The sequence below is a fragment of the Oncorhynchus mykiss genome, chromosome 2 (assembly GCF_057628025.1).
Source record: "Oncorhynchus mykiss isolate SJ-2025 chromosome 2, ASM5762802v1, whole genome shotgun sequence".
NCBI lineage: Eukaryota > Metazoa > Chordata > Actinopteri > Salmoniformes > Salmonidae > Oncorhynchus > Oncorhynchus mykiss.
Genome location: NC_143023.1, coordinates 99,933,970 through 99,955,861, shown reverse-complemented (window position 1 = coordinate 99,955,861; position 21,892 = coordinate 99,933,970). Strand labels below are relative to the sequence as shown.

At 41.6% G+C, this 21,892-nt stretch overlaps 1 protein-coding gene across 1 annotated transcript in view; it reads right to left on the bottom strand.

Moving 5' to 3' along the window:
- LOC110502581 (DNA-binding protein RFX7) overlaps window positions 1–2,846 on the bottom strand; it is a 46,816-nt gene extending 43,970 nt beyond the window's left edge. The window contains exon 1 of the mRNA XM_036934519.2: window positions 2,312–2,846. Coding sequence (XP_036790414.2) covers window positions 2,312–2,448 — 137 coding nt within the window. The 5' untranslated portion in view covers window positions 2,449–2,846. The remainder of the gene's footprint in view (window positions 1–2,311) is intronic.
- Window positions 2,847–21,892: the final 19,046 nt, after the last annotated feature.

Genomic DNA, 21,892 nt, shown 5'->3' with positions numbered 1-21,892 from the left:
AGAGAGACAGTGGAAAAAGGCAGTAGCATAACAAACATGTTCTCAGGTCAGTACAAGCCCTCAATCCACACAACAGCATGTTGCGTTTACATCATAGCAATAGAATCTAGAAAGGGCCCACGAGGCCCTATGGCCTACCTACACCCTGTTCACGTGTGATAGGATATGATGTGATAGGATATGATAGCATATGATGTGATAGGATATGATGTGATATGATAGGATATGATAGGATATGATTTGATAGGATATGATGTGATAGGATATGATAGCATATGATGTGATAGAATATGATGTGATAGAATATGACAAGATATGATACGATATGATAGGATAAGATTTGACAGGATTTAATGTGATAGAATATGACAAGATATGATAGGATATGATAGAATATGACAAGGTATGATATGATAGAATATGACAAGGTATGATATGATAGAATATGATAGGATAGAATATGATATGATAGAATATGATAGGATATGATAGAATATGATATGATAGAATAGAATATGATAGGATATGATAGAATATGGTATGATAGAATATGATAAGATATGATAGAATATGATAGGATATGATAGATAGGATATGATAGGATAGAATATGATAGGATATGATAGAATATCATAGAATATGATAGGATATGATAGAATATGATAGATAGGATATGATAGGATAGAATATGATAGGATATGATATAATATGATATGATAGAATAGAATATGATATGATAGAATATGATATGATAGAATATGATAGGATATGATAGAATATGATATGATAGAATAGAATATGATAGGATATGATAGAATATGATATGATAAAATATGATAGGATATGATAGGATATGATAGAATATGATAGATAGGATATGATAGGATAGAATATGATAGGATATGATATAATATGATAGAATATGATAGGATATGATAGAATATGATATGATAGAATAGAATATGATAGGATATGATAGAATATGACAGATAGGATATGATAGGATATAATATGATAGGATATGATAGAATATGATAATATAGGATAGAATATGATAGAATATGATAGGATATGACAGAATATGATATGAAAGGATATGATAGGAAAGAATATGATAGGATAGGATATGATAGAATATGATACGATAGGATATGATAGAATATGATAGGATAGGATATGATAGAATATGATATGATAGGATATGATAGAATATGATATGATATGATAGAATATGATAGGATATGATAGGATAGGATATGATAGAATATGATATGATAGGATATGATAGAATATGATATGATAGAATATGATATGATAGGATATGATAGAATATGATAGGATATGATAGAATATGATAGGATATGATAGAATATGATAGGATATGATAGGATATGATAGAATATGATATGATAGGATATGATAGGATATGATAGAATATGATAGGATAGGATATGATAGAATATGATATGATAGGATATGATAGAATATGATATGATAGGATATGATAGGATATGATAGAATATGATATGATAGGATATGATAGAATATGATATGATAGGATATGATAGAATATGATATGATAGGATATGATAGAATATGATAGGATATGATATGATAGGATATGATAGGATATGATAGGCCTAAGCAAAATGGTGTATATCCCACCTAGCCAAGGTAGTTGTATTATTATATAGGACAGGTCTCATCAACAAGAATACGGAACAAGTCCATGCTGTGCCCAAACACTGGATTCAATGGCATTATGGGTAATTTATGTCATGGACATATAGCTGGCTAATCATACTGCAGGTTTATGACTATCATTAGGCATCCCTTGGCTATGCATGCATACATGTAGCTAGCTAGCTATTACACACACATGACATTATCAATGTTAGCTAGCTAGTTGTCATGTTGTAGCTAGCAAGCTACAGAGTGTGTGTGTGTGAACCGACAGCTATTTCACTGTCTGGAAAAGAGGCTAGCTATCTAGGCTAACTAGCAGCAATCATTTCACAACCAGCCCCACAGCCCTAGCAAGGAGAGATGACCAATATTAGCTAGTTAGCTAGCTAACAAACTAAACGCAATTAATATTCTACTACTAGCTAGTTAAAAACACATCATTTTAGTTTGCTATTAGCTAGCTACATATTGATTAGCTAACGAATCCAACATCTAAATGAGAGCGAGCTCCTGATCTGTCATCATGTTGTACCTGTGCAGCACTGTGGCTAATTTATAAGCGAGTGAAGTGTGTGTGTGTGTGTGTGTGTGCATTGGTCTTTGAATGCATTGCTACATGTCTTACCAAATTGAATTCTTAATTTTGTACTGCAACGCATTGGCCTCAGGGCCCTGGAGTTCTGGTACTAGTGTTGGAAAAGAGCCCAATACCGAGTTGAGCTTCAGCTGACCATGTTGTTGTTGTTCATCTTCAACGGCCATCACGACGATATTCTCGTTGAGGGGAGGTGGTTTGATCGGGGGGGGGAGGGGGAGTTTAACAAGTAAGGCCTGATTCTATATGCCTTGATATAGCGCTGCATCCCTGGCTGTGTGGCTGTGCATGACGCCGGAGCGGAGTACCCACCGTTTGGTGATGAGGAGCGTATAATCTCTGAATAACCATCCACCCCTTTAGCTAGGAGAACCTACTGGATCGACGATAGACCATGTCGGTTAAGGCTATGATTTGACAGCACTTGAAATGTAGAAAAGAAAAGAAAACAGCATGCGGGAATAAATAAATAAAAAAGTGATTATTTTGCAGAGAGAAGCTGACCACTGCCGCAATCAGCGAGCGCGCCTGCAGCAGGCTCCGGCTCCAGAGGCGCATGCGCGGTAACTGATGGAATGGAATGAAGCTGACAATATAATTCCGCCCAGATACAGCATCAATATTTCGTTTATTAAATTGATAATAACAGTATAGTAACTGTATAATGACCGTTGTAGTAATAACATTATTATAGCAGTTTAACATTATTATAGGGGTATTTGAATAAAGTCTTTACCAGTGGGGGAAAAAGTACCCAATTTTCATTCTTGGACCGATTTTCAAGTTCTCTATTTAAAAAATGTAGTTAATTTAATCTGATTGTCATAAGGTTGCATGACTTTGGGTCCACACAGGGCATCTGAACACACACAATACATTTGGATGATTTTCATTACATTTTGGGTGTTTTATTTAACTTTTGTTCACCTGTGGTGTTCCCTTGACCGGTGATTAGAAATGAATGGGTGAGACTACAGTTAGTGTCTAAAATTGAGTTCAGGCGCATGTGTGTGTGTGTGTGTGTGTGTGTGTGTGTGTGTGTGTGTGTGTGTGTGTGTTTCCCAATAGAATCTTTCCCCCACGGGAAACACATATTGGCATTCTCACAAACAACCGCAACATTGTTTCAATAATATATAGACATTTTCTCCCAGCTCTGGTGTATAAAAAGCTCTTTTGAGGCCTTGCTCACAATTCATTCTGGGGCAGTACAAAGACCAAACGATATACTGTATCTGAGGCTCCTGATGAGGTAGCCTAGTGAGGCGCCAGGTAGCCTAGTGGTTATAGTGTTGGGCCAGTACCCGGAAAGGTTTCTAGATCGAATCCCCGAGCTGACAAGGTAAAAATCTGTCGTTCTACCCCTGAACAAGGCTGTCATTGAAAATAATAATTTGTTCTTAACTAACTTGCCTAGTTAAATAAAGGTTAAATTAAAAAATTATATATTTGACCATGACACTGGTGAGGAGGAGAGAGTCCTTGTTAAACAAAGTAGACTGATAAATAGCACGATATTTTTCATCTGAGTATTTGTTGTAGTCAAAAACGAGTTGTATGAGCTCAGGTCAATGAGGCCTACAGGTCATAAATAGCAAATAGAAGTTCAAATCTTCTAATGTTGACAAGAACTTAAATTGCTAAAACGATGTAACACAACATTAGGTAATAATATATGTATTATTATGGATTTATAATCAGCTATAATGGGGCGGTCATTTTGGACCTGAAACACAGAATTAATTAACACCAAACGAACACAACAGGAGGGTTAATAGAAAATGACTCAAGTAAAAGAGAGTCACCCAGGACAATCGTACTTGAGTAAACGTTTTTAAAAGTATTTGTTTTCAAATATACTTAAGTATCAAAAGTAAAAGTATAAATAATTTCAAATTCCTGATGTTAAGCAAACAAGACGGCACCATTTTCTTGTTTTTCTTTATTTAAGAACTTAGTTTAGTGAGTCAGCCAGATCAGATGCAGTAGGGACGACCAGGGATTTTCCTGTCCCGTTAAGCATTCAAAATGTAACTAGTGCTTTTTTTGGTGAAAAGGAAAATGTATCGAGTAGAAAGTGCATTATTTTCTTTAGGAATGTAGTGGAGTAAAAGTTGTCAAAAATATAAATAGTGAAGTAAAGTACAAATACCCCAAAACACTACTTAAGTAGTACTTTAAAGTCATTTTTCTTTACGCCACTGGTCTTTACTCAACCCAAGCTAAAGTGCAACCAACACTTATTTTCCGCTAGTTCTTGAATGTTTTGCGAACAGAATTAGGACTACCGTAATGTTACGGGAATTATATTGTAATCGATTCAACTCAGTACACGTGACGGCTACTGAAAAAAAATATATATACGTTTTATTCACACTGAAATTCAAGTATTACTAACTTTACTGTCAATAAATGTAGCTAGGCAGGCTGAGCTAATTACATATTTTTACTTGTCCAATATTGCCATCTTCTTGTCAACTCTGGTGTTGCAGTTTTTTTCCTTTATTGTCATTATTACAGTAGGCCAGTAGGGGGCACTATTCCCCCAAATTAGACCCTGGTGTCCCAAGGGCTGTGATTGGAGACATTGACGTTGCTCTGTGTAGGATGGCTCTGTGGTCACGTAACTCTTGTTTCAAGAGTAGTGGTGTTAACCCGGTGTATTGATAACATGTATAATGGTTTATGACGCCGTTATAAACATTCCTCAACTGACCCTCAAACAACCATGACCACCTAAAACCTAATCCTCCAATTGGCTCATTCATCGCCTCTCATCTCCCCTATCCCCCAGGTTGTTCATGTAAATTATAATATCCTGTGTTTTCAGTCAACCGTTGGTAGAATAAGGTTTATTTATATAAAATGTTCCAAAAGGTTGTTTTCTTGTTGTTTTCTCACTTTCTGATTCCCTGTTCCTTCATGGGAATTCTCTACGCATTGACTTCCCAGTCAATCTCCTGTCACTTCTCATCTGAGTCCAGCAGAGAGGAGAGAATGTCATCTGACCGTTTGTTTGTCCATTTTGTCCTTTAGGTAACGGATGTGAAACGCTAGCTTAGTTAGCGGTGGTGCAAGTGCCGCGGCTTTTGTGGAGCGATGGGTAACGATGCTTCGTGGGTGACTGTTGTTGATGTCTGCAGAGGGTCCCTGGTTCGCGCCCGGGTATGGGCGAGGGGACGGTCTGAAGTTGTACTGTTACATTTAGGTTATTTTGGTTATTTCATTTGTAACGTTCCAGAATCATCTTCCTCGGGGCAATCTGCATGTTTCCATTCATGCACAGCACCTCTGACAATCCCATGACATACATCCTATCTTTAAAAGACCAATAAACTATTTATAAATAGTGTACATAGATAAGTATTGACAACCTGTATAATGGTTTATAACACCATTATATAAACATTTATAAGCACTTACCAATTAACATGTTTTTATTTATTTAACCAATCCCTTGTTGTCTTTCTGTTTATTGATGATCTTATTCGTTACTTATAAAGAGTTTTGAGCATGCGAAACAAACCCATCAATAGTGTGACTGTTTCTTCGTCCAAAATGGCACCCTACATTGTGTTCCCTATGTAGTGCACTACTTTTGACCAGGAAACATAGGGAATAGGGTTCCATTTGTGACACACTTGTAACCCTGGTAACCAGTAAACGAAACAAAAATCAAATTCAAACTTTATTTGTCACATGAGCCCGAATACAACAAGTGTAGACTTGACCGTGAAATGCTTATTTACAAGCCCTTAAACCAACAGTGCAGTTCAAGAAAGAGTTAAGAAAATAATTTACAAAATAAAACCAGGTCAAAGTGTTGCCTCAGGTATGGTACTCGTGCTAATGAGACGCAACATGGCTAGCTTAGCCACCCCTGAACGGTAGATCTGTAACCTTAGTTCACACAAAGCAACCTAATCAAAATCATTTTTGGGGGTCTCTTTTGAAGTCTTGATAAAAGCATAGATCAGCCATAAAATGTCTTTAGAGGAAAGCTTGAGGAAATTATTATTTTGGGCTATAATCCTGTCATTTTTTTCGGTACAACTTTGACATTTTGGAGAAAAGTGAATAGGGCTATCTCCGTCACACATCTAAATTAACGTTGCGTTGCCTAGCAACTGGTAATGACGTGTCAATGTCAGCTCAGCCACCCTGAAGCTGTTTTCCCTCATGTTTTTTTTCTACAGTGATCTATCTAACTAGGTGTATCTGAGGCAGGGCTGAGGGCAACACAGTGCAGAGGGTCAATGTGCTGCTAACACCTCTAGTCCTGCTTCTCTGATCGTCTTACTTACCCCCACCACATCTTCATCCTTCGGTCACTGGTCCAAATGGCAGCCTATTCCCTATATATAGTGCACTACTTTAGACCAGAGCCCTATAGAACCCTATTCCCTACATAGTGCACTACTTTAGACCAGAGCCCTATAGAACCCTATTCCCTATATAGTGCACTACTTTAGACCAGAGCCCTATAGAACCCTATTCCCTATATAGTGCACTACTTTAGACCAGAGCCCTATAGAACCCTATTCCATATATAGTGCACTACTTTAGACCAAAGCCCTATAGAACCCTATTCCCTATATAGTGCACTACTTTAGACCAGAGCCCTATAGAACCCTATTCCATATATAGTGCACTACTTTAGACCAAAGCCCTATAGAACCCTATTCCCTATATAGTGCACTACTTTAGACCAGAGCCCTATAGAACCCTATTCCCTATATAGTGCAATACTTTAGACCAGAGCCCTATATAACCCTATTCCCTATATAGTGCACTACTTTAGACCAGAGCCCTATAGAACCCTATTCCCTATATATAGTGCACTACTATAGACCAGAGCCCTATAGAACCCTATTCCCTATATATAGTGCACTACTATAGACCAGAGCCCTATAGAACCCTATTCCATATATAGTGCACTACTTTAGACCAGAGCCCTATAGAACCCTATTCCCTATATAGTGCACTACTTTAGACCAAAGCCCTATAGAACCCTATTCCCTATATAGTGCACTACTTTAGACCAGAGCCCTATAGAACCCTATTCCATATATAGTGCACTACTTTAGACCAAAGCCCTATAGAACCCTATTCCCTATATAGTGCACTACTATAGACCAGAGCCCTATAGAACCCTATTCCATATATAGTGCACTACTTTAGACCAGAGCCCTATAGAACCCTATTCCCTATATAGTGCACTACTTTAGACCAAAGCCCTATAGAACCCTATTCCCTATATAGTACACTACTTTAGACCAAAGCCCTATAGAACCATATTCCCTATATAGTGCACTACTTTAGACCAGAGCCCTATAGAACCCTATTCCCTATATAGTGCACTACTTTAGACCAGAGCCCTATAGAACCCTATTCCCTATATATAGTGCACTACTTTAGACCAGAGCCCTATAGAACCCTATTCCCTATATAGTGCACTACTTTAGACCAGGGCCCTATAGAACCCTATTCCCTATATAGTGCACTACTTTAGACCAGAGCCCTATAGAACCCTATCCCCTATATAGTGCACTACTTTAGACCAGAGCCCTATAGAACCCTATTCCCTATATAGTGCACTACTTTAGACCAGAGCCCTATAGAACCCTATTCCATATATAGTGCACTACTTTAGACCAAAGCCCTATAGAACCCTATTCCCTATATAGTGCACCGCTTTAGACCAGAGCCCTATAGAACCCTATTCCATATATAGTGCACTACTATAGACCAGAGCCCTATAGAACCCTATTCCCTATATATAGTGCACTACTTTAGACCAGAGCCCTATAGAACCCTATTCCCTATATATAGTGCACTACTATAGACCAGAGCCCTATAGAACCCTATTCCCTATATATAGTGCACTACTATAGACCAGAGCCCTATAGAACCCTATTCCATATATAGTGCACTACTTTAGACCAGAGCCCTATAGAACCCTATTCCCTATATAGTGCACTACTTTAGACCAAAGCCCTATAGAACCCTATTCCCTATATAGTGCACTACTTTAGACCAAAGCCCTATAGAACCCTATTCCCTATATAGTGCACTACTTTAGACCAGAGCCCTATAGAACCCTATTCCCTATATAGTGCACTACTTTAGACCAGAGCCCTATAGAACCCTATTCCCTATATAGTGCACTACTTTAGACCAAAGCCCTATAGAACCCTATTCCCTATATAGTGCACTACTTTAGACCAGAGCCCTATAGAACCCTATTCCCTATATAGTGCACTACTTTAGACCAGAGCCCTATAGAACCCTATTCCCTATATAGTGTACTACTTTAGACCAAATATTTGGTTCAGCATCAAACAACAACAAAGACGTTTTAGAAACATATTATCAATGTACACACACACACACACACACCGATGTACACACACACACACACACACACACCGATGTACACACACACACACACACACACACACCAATGTACACACACACACACACACACACACACACACACACACCGATGTACACACACACACCGATGTACACACACACACACACACACACACCGATGTACACACACACACACACACACACACACCAATGTACACACACACACACACACACACACACACACCGATGTACACACACACACCGATGTACACACACACACACACATCTGAGCTGAATGACCCAGGAGGAAATATATACACTCTCCTCACCCTGGCCTTTGCATCACTCTTTGTTCATTACAGTATTTTGACAACCAGGTGATTATTCAATCAAGCAATGCAAATGTTAATGGTTTCCTATTTGCATATCTGTGTTTTGCTTTTGTTGAAATGTCATTGATTATGACAGTCTACAATGATGAATGCCACTCCTGGTGCACCCTGATATGTATAATTAACCATTAAGAGGGAGGAGAAGAGAGGCAGGAGAGGAGGGAGGAGAAGAGCGGCAGGAGAGGAGAGAGGGAAGAGAGGCAGGAGAGGAGAGAGGAAAGAGAGTCAGGAGAGGAGAGAGGGAATAGAGGCAGGAGAGGAGGGAGGAGAAGAGAGGCGTGAGAGGAGAGAGGGAAGAGAGGCAGGGGAGGAGAGAGGAAAGAGAGTCAGGAGAGGAGAGAGGAAAGAGAGTCAGGAGAGGAGAGAGGAAAGAGAGTCAGGAGAGGAGAGAGGGAAGAGAGGCAGGAGAGGAGAGGAGAGAGGGAAGAGAGAGATGAGGAGAAAATAAGTAACTAGAAAAGGTGGCCTCTAAAATGAAAAAGTGAAGAATAATAAGATATGCCCTTTAAATATTAAACAAACCTTTCATCTTCATGATCATGTGTGATTTGACAAGGCCTAACTAGCCTATCTTCTGGCAGCGAGTAATATCCAAGACCAGAAGAAGAACAGAGAGGGAGAGAGAGGGAGTAGAGAGAGGGAGAGAGAGAGAAAGAGAGAGAGAGAGAGAGAGAGAGTAGAGAGAGAGAGAGAGAGAGAGGGCGAGAGAGAGAGAAGTAGAGAGAGAGAGAGGGAGAGAGAGAGAGAGAGAGGGAGTAGAGAGAGAGAGAGGGAGTAGAGAGAGAGAGAGAGAGAGGGAGTAGAGAGAGAGAGAGAGAGAGAGAGAGAGAGAGAGAGAGGGAGAGAGAGAGAGACAGGGAGTAGAGAGAGAGAGAGGGAGTAGAGAGAGAGAGAGGGGGGGGGGAGAAGAGAGAGAGAGAGAGAGGGGGAAAGAGGGAGAGAGGGAGTACAGAGATAGGGAGTAGAGAGAGAGAGAGATAGGGAGAGAGAGAGGGAGAGAGAGAGAGGGAGTAGAGAGAGAGAGAGAGAGGGAGAGGGGAGAGAGAGAGAGGGAGTAGAGAGAGAGAGAGGGAGTAGAGAGAGAGAGAGAGAGGGAGAGAGAGAGAGAGAGGGAGTAGAGAGAGAGAGAGAGGGAGAGAGGGAAAGAGAGAGGGAGTAGAGAGAGAGAGAGGGAGAGAGCGAGAGAGGGAGTAGAGAAAGAGGGAGTAGAGAGAGAGAGAGGGAGTAGAGAGAGAGAGAGGGAGAGAGAGAGAGGGAGTAGAGAGAGAGAGGGAGTAGAGAGAGGGAGTAGAGAGAGAGAGAGAGAGAGAGAGCAGAGAGGGAGAGGGAGTAGAGAGAGAGGGAGAGGGAGTAGCCAGGACTACATGGGGACCAGGAGAAGAAGAAGAAGAGAGAGAGAGAGAGAGAGAGAGAGAGAGATAGAAGGGTAAACCACTTCTCCAATCTTTTTGGCTCTATAACAAAGAATAAAGAGCAAAAACATATAAATGATCAAATACAGATCTTAGAATCAACTATTAAAGACTACCAGAACCCACTGGATTCTCCAATTACATTGAATGAGTTACAGGACAAAATAAAAACCTTCCAACCCAAAAAGGCCTGTGGTGTTGATGGTATCCTCAATGAAATGATCATATACAGTGCCTTGCGAAAGTATTCGGCCCCCTTGAACTTTGCGACCTTTTGCCACATTTCAGGCTTCAAACATAAAGATATAAAACTGTATTTTTTTGTGAAGAATCAACAACAAGTGGGACACAATCATGAAGTGGAACGACATTTATTGGATATTTCAAACTTTTTTAACAAATCAAAAACTGAAAAATTGAGCGTGCAAAATTATTCAGCCCCTTTACTTTCAGTGCAGCAAACTCTATCCAGAAGTTCAGTGAGGATCTCTGAATGATCCAATGTTGACCTAAATGACTAATGATGATAAATACAATCCACCTGTGTGTAATCAAGTCTCCGTATAAATGCACCTGCACTGTGATAGTCTCAGAGGTTCGTTAAAAGCGCAGAGAGCATCATGAAGAACAAGGAACACACCAGGCAGGTCCGAGATACTGTTGTGAAGAAGTTTAAAGCCGGATTTGGATACAAAAAGATTTCCCAAGCTTTAAACATCCCAAGGAGCACTGTGCAAGCGATAATATTGAAATGGAAGGAGTATCAGACCACTGCAAATCTACCAAGACCTGGCCGTCCCTCTAAACTTTCAGCTCATACAAGGAGAAGACTGATCAGAGATGCAGCCAAGAGGCCCATGATCACTCTGGATGAACTGCAGAGATCTACAGCTGAGGTGGGAGACTCTGTCCATAGGACAACAATCAGTCGTATATTGCACAAATCTGGCCTTTATGGAAGAGTGGCAAGAAGAAAGCCATTTCTTAAAGATATCCATAAAAAGTGTTGTTTAAAGTTTGCCACAAGCCACCTGGGAGACACACCAAACATGTGGAAGAAGGTGCTCTGGTCAGATGAAACCAAAATTGAACTTTTTGGCAACAATGCAAAACGTTATGTTTGGCGTAAAAGCAACACAGCTGAACACACCATCCCCACTGTCAAACATGGTGGTGGCAGCATCATGGTTTGGGCCTGCTTTTCTTCAGCAGGGACAGGGAAGATGGTTCAAATTGATGGGAAGATGGATGGAGCCAAATACAGGACCATTCTGGAAGAAAACCTGATGGAGTCTGCAAAAGACCTGAGACTGGGACAGAGATTTGTCTTCCAACAAGACAATGATCCAAAACATAAAGCAAAATCTACAATGGAATGGTTCAAAAATAAACATATCCAGGTGTTAGAATGGCCAAGTCAAAGTCCAGACCTGAATCCAATCGAGAATCTGTGGAAAGAACTGAAAACTGCTGTTCACAAATGCTCTCCATCTAACCTCACTGAGCTCGAGCTGTTTTGCAAGGAGGAATGGGAAAAAATTTCAGTCTCTCGATGTGCAAAACTGATAGAGACATACCCCAAACGACTTACAGCTGTAATCGCAGCAAAAGGTGGCGCTACAAAGTATTAACTTAAGGGGGCTGAATAATTTTCCACGCCCAATTTTTCAGTTTTTGATTTGTTAAAAACGTTTGAAATATCCAATAAATGTCGTTCCACTTCATGATTGTGTCCCACTTGTTGTTGATTCTTCACAAAAAATACAGTTTTATATCTTTATGTTTGAAGCCTGAAATGTGGCAAAAGGTCGCAAAGTTCAAGGGGGCCGAATACTTTCGCAAGGCACTGTATACAGACAACAAATTCCAATTGGCTATACTAAAACTCTTTAACATCATCCTTAGCTCTGGCATCTTCCCCAATATTTGGAACCAAGGACTGATCACCCAAATCCACAAAAGTGGAGACAAATTTGACCCCAATAACTACCGTGGAATATGCGTCAACAGTAACCTTGGGAAAATCCTCTGCATTATCATTAACAGCAGACTCGTACATTTCCTCAATGAAAACAATGTACTGAGCAAATGTCAAATTGGCTTTTTACCAAATTTCCATACAACAGACCATGTATTCACCCTGCACACCCTAATTGACAAGCAAACAAACCAAAACAAAGGCAAAGTCTTCTCATGCTTTGTTGATTTCAAAAAAGCCTTCGACTCAATTTGGCATGAGGGTCTGCTATACAAATTGATGGAAAGTGGTGTTGGGGGTAAAACATACAACATTATAAAATCCATGTACACAAACAACAAGTGTGCGGCTAAAATTGGCAAAAAACACACACATTTCTTCACACAGGGTCGTGGGGTGAGACAGGGATGCAAGTTTAAGCCCCACACTCTTCAACATATATATCAACGAATTGGCGCGGGCACTAGAAAAGTCTGCAGCACCCGGCCTCAACCTACTAGAATCCGAAGTCAAATGTCTGCTGTTTGCTGATGATCTGGTGCTTCTGTCACCAACCAAGGAGGGCCTACAGCAGCACCTAGATCTTCTGCACAGATTCTGCCAGACCTGGGCCCTGACAGACCTGGGCCCTGACAGACCTGGGCCCTGACAGACTTGGGCCCTGACAGACCTGGGCCCTGACAGACCTGGGCCCTGACAGACCTGGGCCCTCACAGACCTGGGCCCTGACAGACCTGGACCCTGACAGACCTGGGCCCTGACAGACCTGGGACCTGACAGACCTGGGCCCTGACAGACCTGTACCCTGACAGACCTGGGTCCTGACAGACCTGATAGACCTGGGCCCTGACAGACCTGGACCCTGACAGACCTGGGCCCTGACCTGGGCCCTGACAGACCTGGGCCCTGACAGACCTGGGCCCTGACAGACCTGGACCCTGACAGACCTGGGCCCTGACAGACCTGGGCCCTGACAGACCTGGACCCTGACAGACCTGGGCCCTGACAGACCTGACAGACCTGGGCCCTGTCAGACCTGGGCCCTGACAGACCTGGGCCCTGACAGACCTGGGCCCTGACAGACCTGGGCCCTGGCAGTAAATCTCAGTAAGACCAAAATAATGGTGTTCCAAAAAAAGGTCCAGTCGCCAGGACCACAAATACATATTCCATCTAGACACCGTTGCCCTAGAGCACACAAAAAACTATACATACCTTGGCCTAAACATCAGCGCCACAGGTAACTTCCACAAAGCTGTGAACGATCTGAGAGACAAGGCAAGAAGGGCATTCTATGCCATCAAAAGGAACATACATTTCAACATACCAATTAGGATTTGGCTAAAAATACTTGAATCAGTCATAGAGCCCATTGCCCTTTATGGTTGTGAGGTTTGGGGTCCGCTCACCAACCAAGACTTCGCAAAATGGGACAAACACCAAATTGAGACTCTGCACGCAGAATTCTGCAAAAATATCCTCCGTGTACAACGTAGAACACCAAATAATGCATGCAGAGCAGAATTAGGCCAATACCCACTAATTATCAAAATCCAGAAAAGAGCCGTTAATTTCTATAACCACCTAAAAGGAAGCGATTCCCAAACCTTCCACAACAAAGCCATCACCCACAGAGAGAAGAACCTGGAGAAGAGTCCCCTAAGCAAGCTGGTCCTGGGGCTCTGTTCACAAACACACCCTACAGAGCCCCAGGACAGCAGCACAATTAGACCCAACCAAATCATGAGAAAACAAAAAGATAATTACTTGACACATTGGAAAGAATTAACAAAAAAACAGAGCAAACTAGAATGCTATTTGGCCCTAAACAGAGAGTACACAGTGGCAGAATACCTGACCACTGTGACTGACCCAAAATTAAGGAAAGCTTTGACTATGTACAGACTCAGTGAGCATAGCCTTGCTATTGAGAAAGGCCGCGGTAGGCAGACATGGCTCTCAAGAGAAGACAGGCTATGTGCTCACTGCCCACAAAATGAGGTGGAAACTGAGCTGCACTTCCTAACCTCCTGCCCAATGTATGACCATATTAGAGAGATATATTTCCCTCAGATTACACAGATCCACAAAGAATTCGAAAACAAATCAAATTTTGATAAACTCCCATATCTACTGGGTGAAATTACACAGTGTGCCATCACAGCAGCAAGATGTGTGACCTGTTGCCACGAGAAAAGGGCAACCAGTTAAGAACACACACCATTGTAAATACAACCCATATTTATGCTTATTTATTTTATCTTGTGTACTTTAACTATTTGTACATTGTGTAAACACTGTACATATGTAATATTACATTTGTAATGTCTTTATTGTTTAACACATGTTTCCCATGCCAATAAACCCCTTGAATTGAATTGAATTGAGAGAGAGTAGAGAGAGAGAGACAGAGAGAGAGAGAGTAGAGAGAGAGAGAGACAGAGAGTAGAGAGAGAGAGAGACAGAGAGAGAGACAGAGAGAGAGAGACAGAGAGAGAGAGAGAGACAGAGAGACACACAGAGAGAGAGAGAGAGAGAGAGAGAGAGAGAGAGAGAGAGAGAGTAGACAGACCTACATGGGGACCAGATGGTGACATTCCACATGACCAAACTAACCAATCAGCCTGCTGGGACCCAGGTGCAGCCCCTCCCCCAGCCCTCACCCCCTGGACACTACCAACACATGGGCACCACACCAATAATAATGGCACCCTGAGGCACTACGTTCGCCACAGTCTGTGTGTGTATATGTGTGTGCGCGTACGTGTGTGTGTCCTGCAGTGCCGTGGTTGATGACATCAAAGTTTCCCACCAGAGAGCAGTACAACAAGCACAGCGTATGAAACTCCACAAGAACAGAAGGTGGTACTAAGGAAGTACGTCAGAGCCAGGGTCTCCCATAATAACACACACACACACACACACACACACACACACACACACCCACACACACGAACACACACACACACACACACACACACACACACACGTACACACACACACACACACACACACACACACACACACACACTCAGCCACGCACACACCACGCACACACCACACACACGTACACACACACACACACACACACACACACACACACACACACACACACACACACGAACACACACACACACACACACACTCAGCCACGCACACACCACACACACACACACACACACACACACACACACACACACACACACACACACACACACACACTCAGCCACGCACACACCACACACACGTACACACACACACACACACACACACACACACACACACACACACACACACACACACACACACACACACACACAAACACACACACAGAGAGAGAGACACACACACACACACACACACACACACACACACACACACAAACACACACACAGAGAGAGAGACACACACACACACACACACACACACACACACACACACACACACACACACACACACACACAGAGAGACACACACACTCAGGAGACAGGAAACTTAGGAGACAGGAGACCTAGGAGACAGGACACTCCGGAGACTCGGGAACAAGAGACAGTAGACTCACATTGAAATGCACATTGAATGGAAAAGTGTTGTGAGGAACTACAAACCAGTGTAGGACATGAGGCTGGTTTGTGGTTTAACTTGAACAGAACAGTGTTTAAAGGAGATGAGAATAGGGTCCAATGGACCACAGACCCACAGACCCACAGACCCACAGACCCAACCTGATATTACAGTCTACAGGTCCTTGGGTCATATTTTTGTCATAGCAGTTTTTTTTTAAATGTAATGATTGGTGTCAGGTTGTCTAGTTTCCTCACACTACCATCTATACGGGTTAGCTATTTGTTATACCTGTGTGACAAAGCCAATTTCTACACCAAGGCAAGCAGACAATAAAATCTAATATTTTATCTCACCATCTTTTGGGAATGAGCAACGATAACGTTCTATGAAATAGATTAGCAAAAATAATCAGATTGAAAATTGTAGAAATTGATCACCTATGTAACAAACTGTCAACACTTCCCAATAAGACAGTTGCTGTCAACACTCCCCAATAAGACAGACACTGTCAACACTCCCCAATAACATAGTCACTGTCAACATTCTACATTGTAGAATATTTGTGAAGACATCAAAACTATGAAATAACACACGTAGTAACCAAAAAAGTGTTAAACAAATCAAAATATATTTTATGTTTGAGATTCTTCAAAGAAGCCACCCTTTGCCTCGATGACAGCTTTGCACGCTCTTGGCATTCTTTCAACCAGCTTCATGAGGTAGTCACCTGGAATGTATCTCCTTCTTAATGCTTTCAAGCCAATCAGTTGTGTTGTGTAGTCTGGCCCAGGAGTGTGAAGGTGAACGGAAAGGCTCTGGAGCAACGAACCGCCCTTGCTGTCTCTGCCTGGCCGGTTCCCCTCTTTCCACTGGGATTCTCTGCCTCTAACCCTATTACAGGGGCTGAGTCACTGGCTTACTGGTGCTCTTTCATGCCGTCCCTAGGAGGGGTGCGTCACTTGAGTAGGGTTGAGTCACTGACGTGGTCTTCCTGTCTGGGTTGGCACAGTGGGTGGGGTTATATCCTTCCTGTTTGGCCCTGTCCGGGGGTCGGATGGGGCCACAGTGTCTCCTGACCCCTCCTGTCTCAGCCTCCAGTATTTATGCTGCAGTAGTTTATGTGTCGGGGGGCTAGGGTCAGTTTGTTGTATCTGGAGTACTTCTCCTGGTGTCCTGTGTGAATTTAAGTATGCTCTCTCTAATTCTCTCTTTCTCTCTTTCTCTCAGAGGACCTGAGCCCTAGGACCATGCCTCAGGACTACCTGGCATGATGACTCCTTGCTGTCCCCAGTCCACCTGGCTGTGCTGCTGCTCCAGTTTCAACTGTTCTGCCTGTTGCTATATAATCCTGACCTGTTCACCGGACATGCTACCTGTCCCAGACCTGCTGTTTTCAACTTTCTAGAGACAGCAGGAGTGGTAGAGATACTCTTAATGATCGGCTATGAAAAGCCAACTGATATTTACTCCTGAGGTGCTGACTTGCTGCACCCTCGACAACTACTGTGATTATTATTATTTGACCATGCTGGTCATTTATGAACATTTGAACATCTTGGCCATGTTCTGTTATAATCTCCACCCGGCACAGCCAGAAGAGGACTGGCCACCCCTCATAGCCTAGTTCCTCTCTAGGTTTATAATCTCCACCCGTCACAGCCAGAAGAGGACTGGCCACCCCTCAGCCTGGTTCCTCTCTAGGTTTCTTCCTAGGTTTTGGCCTTTCTAGGGAGTTTTTCCTAGCCACCGGGCTTCTACACCTGCATTGCTTGCTGTTTGGGGTTTTAGGCTGGGTGTCTGTACAGCACTTTGAGATATCAGCTGATGTACGAAGGGCTATATAAATCAATTTGATTTGATTTGATGACAAGGCAGGGGTGGGTATACAGAAGATAGCCCTATTTGGTAAATGACTAAGTCCATATTATGGCAAGAACAGCTCAAATAAGCAAAGAGAAACGACAGTACATCTGTAACGATCGTCTTCAGGAGAAAGAGAGGAGGACCAAAGCGCAGCGTAGTTAGTGTTAATCTTATTTAATAAGAAACTGAACACGTCAAAAACACAAAACAACAAAATGACAACCGAAAACAGTTCTATCTGGTGCAGACACACAAAGACTGAAAATAACCACCCACAAAACACAAAGGAAAACAGGCTACCTATATATGGTTCTCAATCAGGGACAACGATAGACAGCTGCCTCTGATTGAGAACCTTATCAGGCCAAACACAGAAAAGTGAAAATCATAGAAAAACTAACATAGACAACCCACCCCAACTCACGCCCTGACCATACTAAAACAAAAGACAAAACAAAGGAACTAAGGTCAGGACGTGACTGCATCACTACTTTAAGACATGAAGGTCAGTCAATACAGAAAATGTGCAGTCACAATAAAACATCAAGCGCTATGATGAAACTGACTCTCATGAGGACCGCCACAGGAAAGGAAGACCCAGAGTTACCTCTGCTGCAGAGGATAAGTTCATTAGGGATAACAGCACCTCAGATTGCAGCCCAAATAAATGCTTCACAGAATTCAAGTAATAGTATGTAGTATGTAGTTGGTAGTATGTAGTTGGTAGTATGTAGTTGTTAGTATGTAGTATGTAGTTGGTAGTATGTAGTTGGTAGTATGTAGTATGTAGTTGGTAGTATGTAGTTGTTAGTATGTAGTATGTAGTTGGTAGTATGTAGTTGGTAGTTGGTAGTATGTAGTTGGTAGTATGTAGTTGGTAGTATGTAGTTGTTAGTATGTAGTTGTTAGTATGTAGTATGTAGTTGGTAGTATGTAGTTGTTAGTATGTAGTATGTAGTTGGTAGTATGTAGTTGGTAGTATGTAGTATGTAGTTGGTAGTATGTAGTTGTTAGTATGTAGTATGTAGTTGGTAGTATGTAGTTGGTAGTATGTAGTTGGTAGTATGTAGTTGTTAGTATGTAGTATGTAGTTGGTAGTATGTAGTTGGTAGTATGTAGTTGGTAGTATGTAGTTGTTAGTATGTAGTATGTAGTTGGTAGTATGTAGTTGGTAGTATGTAGTATGTAGTTGGTAGTATGTAGTTGGTAGTATGTAGTATGTAGTTGGTAGTATGTAGTTGTTAGTATGTAGTATGTAGTTGGTAGTATGTAGTTGGTAGTATGTAGTATGTAGTTGGTAGTATGTAGTTGTTAGTATGTAGTATGTAGTTGGTAGTATGTAGTTGGTAGTATGTAGTATGTAGTTGGTAGTATGTAGTTGGTAGTATGTAGTTGGTAGTATGTAGTTGTTAGTATGTAGTATGTAGTTGGTAGTATGTAGTTGTTAGTATGTAGTATGTAGTTGGTAGTATGTAGTTGGTAGTATGCAGTATGTAGTTGGTAGTATGTAGTATGTAGTTGGTAGTATGTAGTTGTTAGTATGTAGTATGTAGTTGGTAGTATGTAGTTGGTAGTATGTAGTATGTAGTTGGTAGTATGTAGTATGTAGTTGGTAGTATGTAGTTGTTAGTATGTAGTATGCAGTTGGTAGTATGTAGTATGTAGTTGGTAGTATGTAGTTGTTAGTATGTAGTATGTAGTTGGTAGTATGTAGTTGTTAGTATGTAGTATGTAGTTGGTAGTATGTAGTTGGTAGTATGTAGTTGGTAGTATGTAGTTGTTAGTATGTAGTATGTAGTTGGTAGTATGTAGTTGGTAGTATGTAGTATGTAGTTGGTAGTATGTAGTTGGTAGTATGTAGTATGTAGTTGGTAGTATGTAGTTGGTAGTATGTAGTATGTAGTTGGTAGTATGTAGTATGTAGTTGGTAGTATGTAATTGTTAGTATGTAGTATGTAGTTGGTAGTATGTAGTTGGTAGTATGTAGTATGTAGTTGGTAGTATGTAGTATGTAGTTGGTAGTATGTAGTTGTTAGTATGTAGTATGTAGTTGGTAGTATGTAGTATGTAGTTGTTAGTATGTAGTTGTTAGTATGTAGTATGTAGTTGGTAGTATGTAGTTGTTAGTATGTAGTATGTAGTTGGTTGTATGTAGTTGGTAGTATGTAGTTGGTAGTTGTTAGTATGTAGTTGGTAGTATGTAGTTGGTAGTATGTAGTTGTTAACACTTTATATCACAAGTTATGTTGTCTTTCTATATGACAGTACACATATGCCCAGGTATTTACTTCTAAACTACATGTTAAATGGGCATTACAGTAATAATAGCCTGCTATGTGGGCACGAACTGTGCATGTACAGGTAAGTAAGTATAAGCTGAGTGGGAGCCAAACCAAGCTTTGGTGGTTAGTGTGCAGGACAGGTCAGGACAGGTCAGGTCAGGATAGGACAGGTCGGGACAGGTCGGGACAGGACAGGGAGCTGGCATTATTCACCACCTCTTAGGCTCCTTCCTCCTCCTCGTCTTCCTCCTTCCTCCTCCTCCTCCTCTTCCTCCTCCTATTCCACCTCTTCCCCATCCTCTTCCTCCTCCCCGTCTTCCTCTCCCTCCTCTTAGGCTCTTCCAGTAGGTCAGTGTTACAGAGGAGGCTCCTTCCTCCTCCTCCTCCTCCTATTCCACCTCTTCCCGATCCTCTTCCTCCTCCTCATCTTCCTCTTCCTCTTAGGTTCTTCCAGTAGGTCAGTGTTATAGAGGAGGCAGCTTCCTCCTCCTTCTCCTCTTCTTCCTCCTCTTAGGCTCTTCCAGGAGGTCAGTGTTACAGAGGAGACACCTTCCTCTTCCTCCTCCCCCTCCCTCTCCTCTTCCACCTCCTCCTCCTCTTCAGTAAGTCAACCTGCCAGCCCAGGCTAACATGCAGACAGTACCCACTGGGGACATACTGGATGAATTAACATAGTTTCCACGTCATTTCAACATTTGTTTTTTGTTGATGTGATGACATTGAGTCAATGTGAAAAATTGATTGGATTTACAAAAAGTCGTTAACATAAAAAGTCAACAACATAAAGACATTTCAGGAATTGTTGTCTTTTTTTCACCCGACTTTGAACCTAAATTACAATCTTGACATTGTTGCTGATTTAAAAATGAATTCAAATGAGTTGACAACTCAACGAAATGTAAATTAAAACTAGACGTTGAGCCGACAGTCTGTGGCCAGTGGGTCAGAGCCAAATGGATTAGAGATCACAGGAAAACCACTTGGTTCGGGTGGCGTTTACTCAGTGCTTTAGCACCTGACCCAGACTTCGACTTTATAAATAACCTTTACTCCAGGCAGCCCCCCCCCCCCCCCCCCCCCCCCCCCAGCGTCTCCCAGGTGGAAACTACTCAGTCTCACATGACTAGGACTTAAGAACCCAGGTCAGGCAGGTCTGCTTTGGGAATATGGGTCAGACACTTAGGGGAGGGAGAGAGAAGGGATAGAGTTTAACGTTTACTCAGAACTGTTACCTCAGCAGTCGGAAGCTAACCTTGATTTCAGAAAGGTCAAAGTGGTCCACACCAGGAAGTGATTGAAGTTATCCTCTGTTCATCACGTTCTGTTCTATTTGATTTTATTTTCTGTATTCAGTTGTTGTTTTCAAGGCTTTGAATGTGATTTCGTTTACTGAGGTAATATTGATTGGGATGCAATGTTTGTAGACTATATTCATGTATAGTGGATTTTATTTTGTTGTCAATTGCCTTGGAACAGGGTGTGTTTTGGGTGGGAAATGGGTGAAAGATAAAAGCATTATACCCGGATGCTTTCAGTAAATTGTTACCAAAATTCCCTCTTCTGTTTTCTTAAAATATGTTTTTAAAAACTCCATCTCCTACTGTTTGAAAGAAACCCTATTATATAATAGTCTGCCAAAACAACACTGTATTAGATTACAGCCAAATCAACACTGTATTAGATTACAGCCAAATCAACACTGTATTAGATTACAGCCAAAACAACACTGTATTAGATTACAG